At 49.0% G+C, this 14,837-nt stretch overlaps 1 protein-coding gene across 1 annotated transcript in view; it reads left to right on the top strand.

Moving 5' to 3' along the window:
• The window catches only part of ALG13 (ALG13 UDP-N-acetylglucosaminyltransferase subunit), a 76,546-nt gene extending 63,064 nt beyond the window's left edge, over positions 1-13,482 (top strand). Inside the window, exons 3-4 of the mRNA XM_086918418.1 lie at positions 10,908-11,046; positions 13,229-13,482. Coding sequence (XP_086774544.1) covers positions 10,908-11,046; positions 13,229-13,340 — 251 coding nt within the window. The 3' untranslated portion in view covers positions 13,341-13,482. The remainder of the gene's footprint in view (positions 1-10,907; positions 11,047-13,228) is intronic.
• Positions 13,483-14,837: the final 1,355 nt, after the last annotated feature.

The following is a 14,837-nucleotide window of genomic DNA, read 5'->3' as shown; positions in this document are numbered from 1 at the left end:
AACTGTGAACCCCGGTTAAAGTTAAGCAAAGCCTCAGCTCCACAAAATGGACGCTGCCACCACAGACACGAGTCTGACCTCCTGCTGCTGGGAGTCCTTCCAGCGAGGAGAGCTTGGACAAAGGGTTTCCTGTCCGGGGCGGTGCTAGCACCATCCCAGACAGGGTTTTGTGTATCCTGGGTAGGCAGGGCTTTACAGGAAGGTGACTGCTGAGTGGCACCCCGGTGCTCACTACGCATAGGCCGGTCAGAACCAGTTCCAGGGGCACACCAGCCCCTGGCCTGGGGGAAGTCCGGCATGGGAGAGGGGTGTAACCACCCCCCTCCTAGTCCCACCCATAGGCAGGACCTAGTCACCGGGTCAGCCCCTTTTCTTAGTATAAAGATAGGAGCGGGCCCCCTGTTCAAATTAGATCATCTTTGGAATCAAGACACGACTTTCTGCGAAAGGACATCAAGATTTCTTCTTCAAGATTCTCCCTTGTGGCTAAGGAGTAGTCACCCTGCATCAAGCGGGCACCATCCTAAGAACACTGCGGTCTGCTGCAAGTCCTTCTTCACGAATCCGACGACCCAGCTCGACGAGACCCGGCTTCCCTGGCACCTCTGACCTCTACTTACCTCTACAGCAAAGCTGAGAACTGTGAGTGTGACGAGACCTCGAGGGACCGACGATCGCCAAGACTGCACGACTTCTTTGCAACAAGCCCACCGTGTGCTCCACTGGTGAGTGCTTTGGGGTCCGAGAAGCCCCAACCCTGAGCAGCTCCAGCACCGAAGATCAGCCCTCCAGCATCTCCACGATCTGCGTGGGGCCCTTCTGCTTTTGCGTGCTCACCGCGCTGTGTGGCTACTAGCCGGCTGGCTTGTGGCCTTCTTCACGACGCCCGACGACATCACTGCTGCTGGTCTGGTTGCTCCAGACTGGCCCTTGCTTCCTTGCAACAGAGAAGCACCCCGGACCCTCCTGGTCCACTCCAGACGCCATTTTGAGTCCACCGCGTGGGCTTGAATTTGCCAAGGCTTTGTTGCCCAATCCTGGGTCCAGCGACGCCGACAGCTTCATCCATCGTGGGACAGCTCGCTCCTCCATCCTGGTCGCCGACAACGCCTCCTGGTCCGTGAGATCTGCGAGCACAGCGTCACCCACTCACCTAGTCGAGGTGACTACCATCCGGTGCCCTCCTGGTGCCACCTGACTACTGGCTAGTAGTCTCGAACTTGGTCCCCTCTGCTTTCAGGTGTCATCTTCCTTCGATCCAGGCTTGGATCCATCGAACTTTCTTCACTGGTCGCCTGCCAGCAACTTCTTTCTTCCAGGCTCCTGGTCCGTCAACGAGGATTCCCAACGTCTTTTCAGACCTATGCAGCTGCAGCCCCTGGGCTAGGTAACTTCGGCATTTCGGTGCCCCAGCATAGCCTCACTATCCAAGGGTCCGAATCCACTTTCGTTTTCTTCCTACCAGGTCGGGTTCGCCCGAGAACACTAACTTTGCATTTACTAGCTACCATAGACTTTGTCCCGCATCACGCGTGAGAGTGCACACTCTGCACCCGAGTCCCCTGGGTCTCCTAGAAGTAATCTGAAGATTCTATAGTCAAGATCTAGCGATTCCAAAGCCTATTAGTACTGTACTTACCTGCTAGTAATTTCGCATTCCACTTTCAGAGTATATGGTTTTCCGTGCCCCTCGGGCATTTGTATATACTGTGCTAACTTAAGTATTTTCGTAAGAGTTTTGTTTTGTGCTTAGTACCCTGTCCTCATAAAGAGTACAGGGCTGTTGTGATTCTTAATAAATATCTTGTTTATTTTCATAACACTTGTGTGGTGTCCTTTCACTGGGTATTCAAGGGGTACATGTGTGGTATAACAGCTGGCTTAACACGCCCTCTCGAGTCTTTAGCCTTAGACTGCTCGTATCCACGCTACTAGGATAGCTGGTCTATAAGGTTGACTTACAACCAATCATCAATAAGGGTTGCTGGACTGATACATAGTGTTCACTAGAATAGTGAGCACTGCATATCAGGCCACCTTCTCACAGCGGGCGCTACAGTTCGAGCTACGAATTGTTTAGCAATTTTAGGCCGATACGATCGACAATTATGGTCGGACATTTCACCTTATATAGAATAACTGCCTGATGACAAGAAAGTAGAAGCAAAGAAGATTCTCATGGAGGGTGAAAGAGCTGCTTCTGAAGTCATCGATATCTCTATGGATATAGCTTCTCTGGGATTTAGTCAACTTGCCGGAGCAGCTACCCTTAGACGTCAGGGCTTGCTGAAATCCACTAACTTTCGCTCTGAAGTCTAAACAAAAATTCTGGACATGCCCTTTGACGGCGATCTATTATTTGGTAAACACATCGAGGACACATTGCAAGAAATAAAGAAGGACACCGATACTGCTAGGGCGTTGGGTACCTTGCAGTATGGAAAAACACCTTTTCAAGGAGCAAGAGGCAGAGGCTCATACACCTTTCGTGGAGGTTACCAGAAGTACCAGCAACAAGGTGGCCAGGGTCGTTATGGATACCAATATCAACAGCAGCAACAGTCCTAAAGAAGTCCCCCAGCGGCCGCTTATAGGCAACAGGGCAGGAAACGTCAACCTCAGGGCATAGATTCTGCCAGAAAACAGTGACAATCTCATTGCAACTGCACCAAATATGCCACAAGTATACAAAATTCCAAGAATTTCCCAACATCTCAACAATTGGAGAAAAATAACCATAGACAAGTGGGTACTGGATATAATAAAATTTGGTCACACCCTGGAATTCACAAAATTTTCACCTCTGAAGAAAAACCCACTGCATCTTCCTCTACTCAGAAAGGAGATGAAAGCTATGTTGTCAAAGGGGGCGACAGAAAAAGTACCACGCTCTCAAACAGGAAAGGGATTTTATTCTCGCTTTTTTCTGATAAAGAAAAAATCTGGGGATTGGAGACCAATCTTGGATTTGAGAATGCTAAACAAATACCTTCAGAAAAAATCCTTCCGCCTGGTAACACTCCAGGAAATCCTCCAGCTTTTAGATCATGCGGACATCATGACAACATTAGATCCTCAGGATGCGTATTACCACATCCTAATTCATCCCAAACATCGAAAGTTCCTAAGATTTACTGTGGCATGTGCACATTTTCAATTCAAAGTTCTCCCATTTGGCCTGCGCTCCGCTCCAAGAGTCTTCACCAAATTTCTAGGTCCGGTAGCAGCTCATCTCAGGCTGCAAGGCATACAATTATTTCATTATCTGGATGACTGGCTGATAAAGGCTCCATCCTTTCGTCGGGTTCTCTCGCAACAGCAAAATGCCTGCAAGTTTTTCACTCTCTGGGCCTCTCCCTAAACGTCCTGAAGTCAAGCCTCTATCCTTCCCAAATAATTATATTTCTGAGAGCAAAACTAGACACTGTTCAAGACAAAGCATTCATATCCACAGAAAGAATATCTCGCCTCATCTCTCTGGCATCAGACCATCTAAAAAGAAAGTTTGCTTCAGTGAGACTGATCAAATCTTTTCTGGGGATTTTGTCATCGGCAATTCTGCTAGTGCCTCAAGCATGGCTGAAAATGAGACCAATTCAAGAGGAGCTGGACAATCAGTGGCTCCAAATCTCGGGTTCGTTCGACGACCTAGTTCAAGTAACTCCAGTTATGAAAGAAACTCTTTCTTGGTGGAGGTTTTCCAAAAATGTCTCAGTATGGCTCAGTTTTCAACCTCCAATTCCGGTTTCATCCTCACTACGGATGCTTCCCTGAAAGGTTGGGGTGCCCATCTTCAGGATCTCAGCCTAAGAGGAAGATGGTCTCCAGCAATGGCAAAGATGCACATCAATTTTTGGAACTTCGAGACATTTTCCTGGCCCCGCAGTCTTTTCTGCCTCGACTCCAAAGATCTACAGTTCTCATCAGAACCGACAACACCACTTGCATGGATTATTTAAACAAGCAAGGGGGTACCAGATCTCACATTCTGTCCCAAGAAGCTCAAGCCACCTGGAAGTGGCTTCTCTTGCACAATATTGCAATCAAGGTGGAATATCTTCCAGGAGTGCAGAACACCTTGGCAGACACTCTCAGCAGTACAACGAAATACTGCCACGAATGGTAACTGAATCAAATGATTCTGGAAAATGTCTTTCAGAAGTGGGGCAAGCCGAATCTGGATCTCTTTGCCTTCAAAAACAACCGGAAGTGCCCTTTCTTCGCAAGTTGGGAGCTGGAGAAGGGCTCCTGGGGAAACGCTTTCATGATGAGATGGACGGGAATTTTTGCTTACGTGTTCCCTCCTTTTCCCCTGATCCCGAGACTTCTGCACAAGATCAAAAGGGAACCATGCTGCATGATTCTGATTGCACAAAAATGGCCACGGCAGCACTGGTTCACAGAACTTCTCCTTCTCTCCAAGTGCAAGCCATTCTGCCTTCCAATAATACCGAATCTGTTGTCAATGAGCGAAGGCCAGATTGTTCATCCTTGCCCAGCTCAACTACAGCTCCATGCTTGGTTTCTGGATTCACAGACTTCAAGGATATAGCCTTACCTCAAGAATGCAGAGACATTCTGAATAAAGCAAGGGTTCCTTCTACATTCCGGACCTATGCCTTAAAATGGAAGAGATTCTGTTACTGGTGCAGCAACAACAACTAACATCTGCAGGAATGTTCTCCCGATAAGGTTCTGCCTTATTTATTGTCATTATCTAAGTCTGGTCTCATGTTTGCTTCTGTTAAATTGCATCTGGCCGCAATTTCTACGTACAGACGATCCTCAGGGGTGGCATCACTTTGTTCTAATCGTCTCATTAAGCAGTTCCTGAAGGGCCTTTTCAGAACTTTCCCACCTATTAAAGCTCCTCCTCCGGAATGGAGACTGAATCTAGTGCTACAACAACTGATGAAACATCCATTTGAACCTATTCATAAAGCCGATTTAAAATATCTCTCATGGAAGAGCGCTCTCCTACATGTTCCGGGTTTTGGAGGTGTTTGGCTTAGGAGAACGATTCGTGAAATGGACTGCTTTGCTTTACAACAAAGCCACGGCTAGAGTAAAGACGGGAGCCACGATCTCAGCAGCGTACCAGGTTGGCCGCGGGACGCCCAGGGCTGCTCATTATCCCCCTTGTTGTTTGCGCTGGCCATAGAGCTGCTGGCAGCCCACGCTCGGATGGGAAGGACATACGAGGGCCTGGTGCTGAGGGGCAAATCCCATTACATCTCTTTATACACGGATGATCTGTTGATGTTCCTGGAGAATACCAGCGGCTCACTTCACAGAGCCAAAGGCCTCCTTCTTGACTATGGCAGTCTCTCGGGACTGCGGGTCAATTGGGGGAAGTCCTGCCTTTTCCCGGTGGCCCCAAGGGAGTGTGAACCGCAGATGGAGGGAAACCTCCGCTGGGAACACATTTGCCTCCCCTATTTGGGCGCTCAGGTCTATCACTCTCACTTAGACTTGCTGGAAGGCAACATAACCAGCGCGATTAGGAACCTGCAGAGTTCCATGGGGTACTGGCGGGCCTAACCTTTGTCGGTAGCGGGACGGGTGGCGTAGCTGAAGATGATTGCTCTTCCTCGTTTACTGTACCTGTTTCGCACCCTGCCGGTGTGGATACCGGCGTCGACAGTGCGCAAACTCCGATCCTTAACCACGGGGTTTATCTGGGGATCGGGCAGACGTCGTGTCGCTCTAACTACTTTGATGCGCCCCAGGGCTGAAGGGGGGCTGGCAGTCCCGGATTTCGAATGGTACTACCTGGCGGCGCAATTACAATGGCTTACTCAAGCTGTGGCGCGGGAGTTTCGCGGACCGGAGGGGCCGCAGGGTAGATTGTTTCCTAGACATGTCATCTCCTTCATTATACTGGGCCAGATTTAGACCAAATCACCCTCGAGGAGCGCACTCTCCGTCTGTGCTGGTGCCGGAGTCACAAGCGCTCAGGTACTACTCACCCGTATGCCCCGGAGATTTCTTTGGGGGATGTGTACGGCCCTCCCACACTGTGGGGACTGGACAGCATTGGCAACTTGGGAAGAACTTGGGCTGCATATGATTGGGGACCTCTACGGTGACGGGGAGCTGCTGACTTTTCAGGAGCTGCAGAACACCTACGGCCTCCCGCGGGGGGATTACATGCTGCCCTAGTAGCCAGTATTCAGAAACACTGGAATGGGGGACTTGCTGCCGCCGACTTCCCTGGGTTGCCAATATGTGGTCATGGCAGCTGGCACTTTCAAGGCCGTTACATGTCTCTACCGAAGGCTCTCGACGGAGACCATGCTGCCCCTAGATGGGCTGCGAGGCAAATGGGAGCTGGATGTCGGGAGGCCCATCCCTGAAACGACGTGGCCCCAGTTGGTTCGACGCGCCTGGAAGGGCATGAGGAACACCAGATTTCAATTAGTCCCGTTTTTTACGCTTCATCGAGCGTATTTGACACCTGTTAAGATCTCGCAATATTTTGGGGGCGCCACGTCACTCTGTCCGAGATGTAGAACGGATGGGGCGGATTTTGCCCACATGTTTTGGTCCTGCACCGGACTAGCGGGTTACTGGACTGCGGTGGTGGCTTGTTTGAATGCTGTCACAGACCGGCAGATAGATGGGCGTTTGCTTGTTGCTCTGGTTTCCACACACTCCCCGGACGAAAGTCACTAGCAAGTTCTATGACCTGGGCTTGATTTTGGCTAAGAGGGAACTCGCCATGCACTGGAAATCGAGCCAGGGCCCTAGTTATTTGCGATGGAAAGCAAATCTCCTACGCTGGGCACGAGCTGAGAGCACTCTCGACTGCAACAGGCCAGGCGCTCAGATAATGACAGGGCCCTGGAGGTGGCCAGGGCGTGGGAGGCATTGGTGACGGAGCTTCAGCGACCAGCAGACAGTTCCGACGAGGAAGAGGATGAAGTAGCATAGGGCTGACACTTGGGTGGATAGATTGCTGTCACAAAAGGAACAATAAGGGCGCACAGATAGAGTGAACACTGAGAAGCTGTCCCCCTAACACTACTTACCATGAAGAGACGCACTACTGGAAAGGGGATACCCATGATTGTTGTACGTGTCTAGGTTGATCAGAGGCGCACTGGCAGGGGTGGGGAGGGTTGAAGGGGGAGGGTGTAGAGGGGTTCGTTCATAAAAAAGGCATAAGCGGGGGGAGGAGCCAAGATGGCGATCGGAGCGGACCTGTAGGCTCCCGGCTCCCTCAGCCTGCTGCCGCCGCACTGTGATCCTGGCATTAATCCTGCTGCAATTCACTACTCGATGAAGTGCGGCGCGGCGCTGATTCCAGCGATGCGCTCCTGGTCTCTCGACCTGCCCGGCGGCCGGAGATAGCCGCGGTACTGCATGTTGCCCGGGCGCCCGCCTGCACAATAGCCCATTGCCGTTTCCCGGAGACCTGATGGCGGCCGCGAGACCCGATCGGCGCTGACGACCGTAGCGCCGGAGGGGACCTCATGATACACTGTCTGTGCTGCGACGCTTGCGGAGATTGCTGAAGGAGGCCAGGAGCGAGCGCTCGTTGCGCTGAGACACCACATCACCACGGATCCTTTGTCTGGGGCAGGCACGATCGGAGAGTGTTGCACGGCCATGTTTGGTAGCCCATGCTTGCCTGGCCCCACGACTCGCTACCCCCCCATGGTACGGGGCGCCTCTCCTCGATGTGTGCCTCACTGGTGCTGTACTTTGTAGTGCTCTAGCCCCGCAATGGACGCTCGCCTGTGCCACGATTATCCCGCGAATTTCCCCGGACTTTCGACATGATGGCTTTGTTTGCGGCTCTGAAGCGTGGGGGAGAACGCCCGTCCCTGTCACTGACCTGTGTGGCCCCGCCTGTGATGGGGTCCGCTTCCAGAATGCCTCCCTTGGGAAATGAGAGCCGGGGGCTTCAGCCTGCATTTTCTCTCAAAATCATCCTGCTTGCCCTGCATGACCTCCGCGCTGATGTGCGCCAAGGCTGCCAAGTGCTGCGAGAGAAGCTGGACGACATGGCGTCTTCGCTGCGACGGGACAGCACTGTGCTGACCTCGCCAAACCTACCCTCATCTCCGCTTGCGCTTCATGGTGATACAGCGCTTCCTCCTGCCAACCGGACAGAGGTGTCCGCTCCTGCATTTACTGATGCCCGAGATTGCCCGCCTGCTGCCCCTATCCGGGATACCTTGTTTCTCCTTCCACCGGAGAGTGCAACATTGTGGAAATATTCATCGCAAGTGCCCTGGGACGTGTCTAAGACGTTATCGACCTCATCACCTGCCCCTGGGTTGTGCCCTCTGGCTTTGTATTCGAAGAACTCGAACGCTCTGCAGGCTCCTGGGGAACTCACTACTGCAGTTGATGGAGTTACTGTTGGCCCCCGACGGCCATTTTGTGTTCCTGCGACACTCTCATTCTCTCTGCGGCCATATTGTCTTACCGCTTCGCTGTGGCTCTGCCTGGTGGGATTCCGACGTTCGGGGCAGGGTTGATGACTCTTCCATTATTGGCACGGACTGTCTGCCTGGTTGTGACCCCGGACTGAAACACTTGTTGATGTATTGATTTTATATCCAGTGTGATTTCTACCTATTTCATACTGTACTTCCTGCTGTGCGCGCGGGCCTCTCCCTTCACTACAAGTCGCAAGTATTGTGTACTATCCTTCTTTTTGGTTCCTCTTAATGGGGCGACTGTTGTTTTGTGGGCGGGTGGCTAAGGGACAGAAGTTGCGATTGAAGGCTGCTGACCCTGTATTGACTAGCCGGGGGGGATCCGGACCGGAACGCTAATATGACGTAGGGTCTGCATATGGCTGGGAGTCCGGGAGTTCTGATATTGTAAGGGCTCCTCCCCGCTTCCTTCTTCTTGGGAGTGGTAGAACGGCTCGTTCTTTTCTTTCTCCCTATATTCAAGAGTTTAAATATTTCGTTTCCTGCTCCTTTCTCTTCTCCTCTGCTGCATTTTTCTTGCTTTATCTCGCCTTTCTCTTCCACCTCTTTCTTCTCTCGCTATATTTCGGGTTTATGGGGCGACAGACACTCTGCTAGGGGGGGGGTAGGCCATAGCCTCTGCATGTGTGTAGGGTGGGGGGTTACATTTTATTTGTTGTTAGTTTCTATGGGACCTGTTTTTTCCTCTTTTTTTATGTTTTCTCTTTCTTGGCCCGTGTTCAGGCATATTGGGTTAAGGGTGGCGGAGTAGATATGAGTAGGTAGTTGGGATTGCTACCCTGTACCGTGAATATTGTGTGGCCATCCTGCCCGGTGGGGACTGCTTGTTGAGACGTTGATTGTGCGAAGCGTAGCTCCTGTTATGTCCCACCTGCATGGTCCTTGCTTTACTTTATCATTTTATGAATACGGAACAATACGGCCTGAATTTCCTAGTTGGGCAAAAAAAACTTGAAAACTTAACCTTAATTACTCCTGTGCCATGGTCTTACGGCAATTTCCAGTCTGATTCCTGATTACTAGCCGATATGCAGCAGTATTACTATGTCACCGTATTGCTTGCTTTGGTGCTACATGAGAGTCCGTGGCCGGCCGGAAGGTTGTGGGCCCGTATTTGTACTGTACTTCGTGCACAATAAAGGTTTTCAAAAATTAAAAAAAAAAAAAAAAAGGCATAAGCACTGTTGATTGGGATATATTTGGAATTGACAAGAATCGATGTATGGTAATACATGATATTCCCTTTGAATACAACTGCCAATAAAAATTGTGTTTACAAAAAAAAATGGAAGACAGCTCTCCTGTTAGCACTCCCCTCTTCCCGATGAGTGCGTGAAATACAGGCGTTCACTATAAGACAACCATATTTGAAATTTACAAATGATTATGTCCTTCTGAGAACTAATTCCACGTTCATACCTAAGGTTCCTACTTCATTTCAGCTCAAAGAACCTGTGATATTGCGGACTTTCTTTTCTAATCCGTCTTCCTTGGCAGAAAAGTCTTTACGTACTTTGGATGTCAAAAGATGCTTGAAGTTCTACATATCTCGGACTGTGTCCATTAGAAAATCTGACCAGTTATTTCTCTCTTATGATGGTCACAAGCCAGGATCAGCAGTATCAAAGGCTACTATCTCAAGGTGGATTGCATCTGCTATTCAATTCTGCCATTGCAAGGCAGGCCATCCGTTGTCAAATATGCCTAAAACTCATTCTACCAGGGCATTGTCCTCATCTACAGCACTGTTAGCTGGTGTGTCTCTGGATAAGATTTGCCATGCTGCATCCTGGAAAAGTGTGCACACGTTCACTCGGCATTATTGCCTGGATCTGGCAACAGAAGCTGAGTCAGCAGTTGGGCAAGCAGTACTTCGAAACCTTTTTAGATAAGGTAAGCCTTATGATAAGAGTATATTGTTTCTGCATTAACCCCTCCCCTGCTGATGACGGAACCGCTCCATCATCAGCCGCGGTGGCGCTGTGCTGATGACGGAGCGGTTCCGTCATGGCCCGCCCGACGCTCCTGCGTGGAGCGAATTCCGCGTCTGCGCTGAGCGTTCTATTGAGCGGGCGGGGCCATGACGGAACCGCTCCGTCATAAGCACAGCGCTGGTGACGAAGCGGTTCCGTCACCAGCATGGGCTCGCCGCATTTCCGCCCCGCCCCCTAAGCACTGCGGCGGAATAGCTGCCGCAGTGAAGGGGTTAAAGGAAGTCTTTGAGGCAAGAGTACGGGTGAGTAGCTTGGTTTATATTGGGATAGGATTCCTTTTTGGAGTCTGAAGTATTCCTCCCATTACACCATCACGGTGCTCTCTGGACACTTCCACCTCTGCCAGTGGAATGATTTATTGAAATAATGAAATTATTTACAGTGTTTTACTAATTAAGCTGCTGAAGATGTCTCTGTGTGGATGGCTAGAAATGATAGATTACCTTTTTCATCCCTTGTGTAGGAGCTGGGAGCTGTTTAGAAACCCTTGAAGAAGGAAAGCCGCTTATTGTTGTTATCAATGACAAGCTCATGTCCAATCACCAAGCAGAGCTGGCACTGCAACTTTACAACAATGGCCATCTCTTCTACTGCACATGCAGGTACATCTTTTATAGAGCAGACATGCATCTGAGTCTTTCGTGGGGGGGCTTTGTTGGCATTTAGGTGTCAAAATCTTGGTAAGAAACTGAAAATAGCAGTTCACACTGAGCACCAGGAGGTCCTTATAGTGACTTGCATCTTTGTTGCAGTGTCTGGGATTCTGCTAACTTCTTAAGCAATAATCAAGGTCGTAATTATGTAATTGAACATTTTTTCTGGTTTTGCACAATTCTCGAATTGTTGCATTTACTGTTCAATCCATAGCTTTCTGCAAAATCCGCATATTTTGAGAAGGCTGACTATGAAATGGAATGCAGCTCACCCTAGTTTATGTATATTAAAGGTCTCTTTTTACATCTTGATGGATGCATTCCACTACTAGAGAAGTCAAAAGACTCACAATTGGAGTAAAACCCCAAAACCGGTCCTAGGATGCTTGTTTCAAGTCCAGGGAGGCCTGGCCTGGCAGTTCGGGCTGGACTGTTCCCATTGAGCACAGGGTCAAGACTGATTTGCATATGGCTGGGTTCAAACCTTAATGGCATGGGCAGCAAAAAAAACTTTGGATTTAGGCCCAGATCTCTGTACTGGGGTGAATGTATGACATTGTTCTGCATTCTGTCCATCAATTGTTATTTTTACATTTGTCACCCCGAGTGGGACAGGTATGCCCAGACATGGGTCCCGTGCTCTTCATGCCACTGGAGTCAAGCTATCCTTACTGATGAGGGGTGAAACCCCGAAACCGGTCCTAGGATGCTTGTTTCCAGTCCAGGGAGGACCTGGTCTGGCAGTTCGGACTGGACTGTTCCCACTGGGTGCAGGGTCAAGACTGATTTCCATATGGCCAGTTCTAAACTGGGGTGGCATGGTGAGCAAAAGTATGATGGATTTAACCAAGATCTCTTGACTGGGGGTGAATGTTTTGATTTGTTCTACATTCCGTCCATCAATTGTGTATCTTTTGCTTCCTAGCCCTAAGTGCGCCGGCTATGCCCAAACGTGGGTCCTGGGCACACTGTGCACTGAAATCAAGCTATCCTGGCTGATGAGGGGTGAAACCCCGAAACCGGCCCTAGGATGCTTGTTTCCGGTCCAAGGAGGACCTGGCTTGGCAGTTCGGGCTGGACTGTTCCCATGAGGCACAGGGTCAAGACTGATTTGCATATGTCTAGGTCTAAACTGGGGTGGGATAGTGAGCAAAAGCATGATGGATTTAACCCAGCTCTCTTGACTGGGGGTGAATGTTTTGATTTGTTCTGCATTCCGTCCATCAATTGTGTGTCTTTTGCATATTAAACTTTAGACACAGCTACAGACTAAACTGCTGTATGGAAATACACCAAATTTAGCAGATTTGGTGTAACTTGGTGTTTGCAGTTTAATTTAATGGAAACTTGGAACACTTGCTTTACATGAGCACCAGCTCCATAAAAGGACACATTATAGGTGTTTGGCACAAAGATATTACTTTGTTACCGAGCATCACAGGCTGTTTATCCGACGCTGAGACTCAAACCTAGGTCCCCAGTTCCAAGGTCGGAGCTCTGGCTGTAAAGACACACCCTCTGCCTACAGGTTGTACAGTAATGTCCATTTGGCAAGTAAGAATGCTAAATACTGCATTTTTTAAATGTCCGCACATGGTGTTGTGTGAGGCACGCACTAGTCTAGCAGCATGGAGTTACAGGTGTCTTTCAGAGGCTTCCTTGGCACATGTTTGCTTGGCGGCCTCCCTTGGAGTGGCCTCAGTCCCTTACCAGGAGAGATGCGCGATGACGCAGACCCACCACCGGGTCTGTTTCGATCCGTGTTCACAGCCGCCAATCAATCAAGAGGATTAGCTCAACGGAGACAGCCTGGGAAGAAATAGCAGCACTAGCCCTCATCGCTGAACCACCGCAGCGCATGTTTCAGGATGCGGCACCAGCAGGACATTAGGTTATCAGACTTATCTGATCCCGCCATCGTGGCCTGACAGAGGAGTTAATTGCTCTCATAAACAGCGTTTAGTGTAAACATCCCCCCTACCCCGTCCTTAGTTCAATTGCAGGGAGTCTGATCTGCACGCTCGGGTTTCTTTGGAATGTAGGTGTTTCGAGTGGCTGCGATGCGATTTATGTGGGGCGCTATTCGTGATCCTGTTTAATCTCACTTTCTCCTTGTCTCTCTCTCTCTTAGCACCCTCCAGGACACACTGCAGTCCATGGACCCAGCGTCGCTGAAGACTTTCCCGCCCGGACAGCCAGAGATCTTTGCTTCCTTTCTGGATAAGGCTGTAGGGTTTGGATAACCCAAGTGGACACCACTAGATTTTTTTTTACATATGTTTATAAATATCGGATCCAAAATTGTTAACATTAAAACTTTAGGAATTAATTGTAATTCCAATATAGAGTTGGTTAATAAACGTTTTGTACCTCGATAAACCTCAATATACATTTGAGCAAGTAATTATTTACAATTACATTTAAAGAATTCTGCTTTATACACATTATTTTCTGTTCCTCAGCATGGATTTGTTGTGGTTTCATAACGTGTGTGTGTTTAAGTAAAATGTGTTACTGGCAGCGAGCAATTGAGATGATAGTGTTTGCTGGAGCAGAGGATACTTTCACCTTGGAGGGGCGGGGACACACACACACACACACACACACACACACACACCCACCCACACCAAGAGACAGACGGGCTGAACACTGCAGAGACACACAAGATGAACATCGCAGCAAGAGATAGGCATAAGATGTGCACCACAGCAAGGGACAGTCCCAATCACATCACAGACAGCCACAGCAGTTCTAAAGATGTGCACTTCAGAGAGAGACATAGGATGGACATTAGAGCAAAACACCACACAGGAGTGCCCTACCGAAAGAAACAGACGCCGACTGTACACTGCAGAGACAGACCTAGGATGAGCACTACAGCAAGATACAGCAGCTAGACACTGCACACAAACAGACACATGCTGCTTCTGCAGACACAGACAGAGGCTGAGAATTACAGGAAGAGGCAGACACAGGTCGTACTCTACAGACACAGGCGCTGTATATGCAGAGAGAGAGACAGAAGAAGTGCAGCACTAGAGACACGTGATGTGCTCAGCAGAGACAGACGTGGGGTGAGCACTACAAGATGCAGGCATAGGATGTGCACTGCTGAAAGAGACAAGCATTTGCAAGAGTTTAGGCTATTGGCATTGTAAATGACAATGCCTTTTATTTATGTTTTAAAACCCAACTTGTTCTTTTGAAAAGAGCTTGCCCCGGGTACAGTGCTACTTATTTAATTATACAGCTGTCATACCATAGATATTTGACCAATAACATACTTCATACTTGTCTTATACAAAAATATATCTTTTTTATTTCTTTTGTTCTTTTGTTTCCAGCGATTGATATCAAATATTACGAAAAAACATGTACATATACATGCCAAAAATGTTTTTTTATATTTAAAAAGACATTTTCTTTTTTTTTTTTTTATTTTTGAAAACCTTTATTGAGCAACAAATCAGTACAAATACGGGCCTACAACCTCCCGGCCGGCCACGCTAACAATTGAACGTCAATGCAACTTTACGACGACACAGCAATATCTTTGTCATAGGCAAGCATTAAACGAGTTACACTGTAATCACCATATTGCCATGTCTCAGGATCGGTGAAGGTTAATTTTAAGGTTTTCATCGCGACAATGAAGTTCAGGTCGTACTGCTCCGTACTAATACAAACAAGAAGAAGAGAACTAGGTCCATGTAGGTGGGACTCGACTATAAACATCCATA

This window comes from Lissotriton vulgaris, chromosome 4_1 (assembly GCF_964263255.1).
Source record: "Lissotriton vulgaris chromosome 4_1, aLisVul1.2, whole genome shotgun sequence".
Classification (NCBI taxonomy): domain Eukaryota; kingdom Metazoa; phylum Chordata; class Amphibia; order Caudata; family Salamandridae; genus Lissotriton; species Lissotriton vulgaris.
This window is presented reverse-complemented; position numbering and strand designations above follow the sequence as displayed.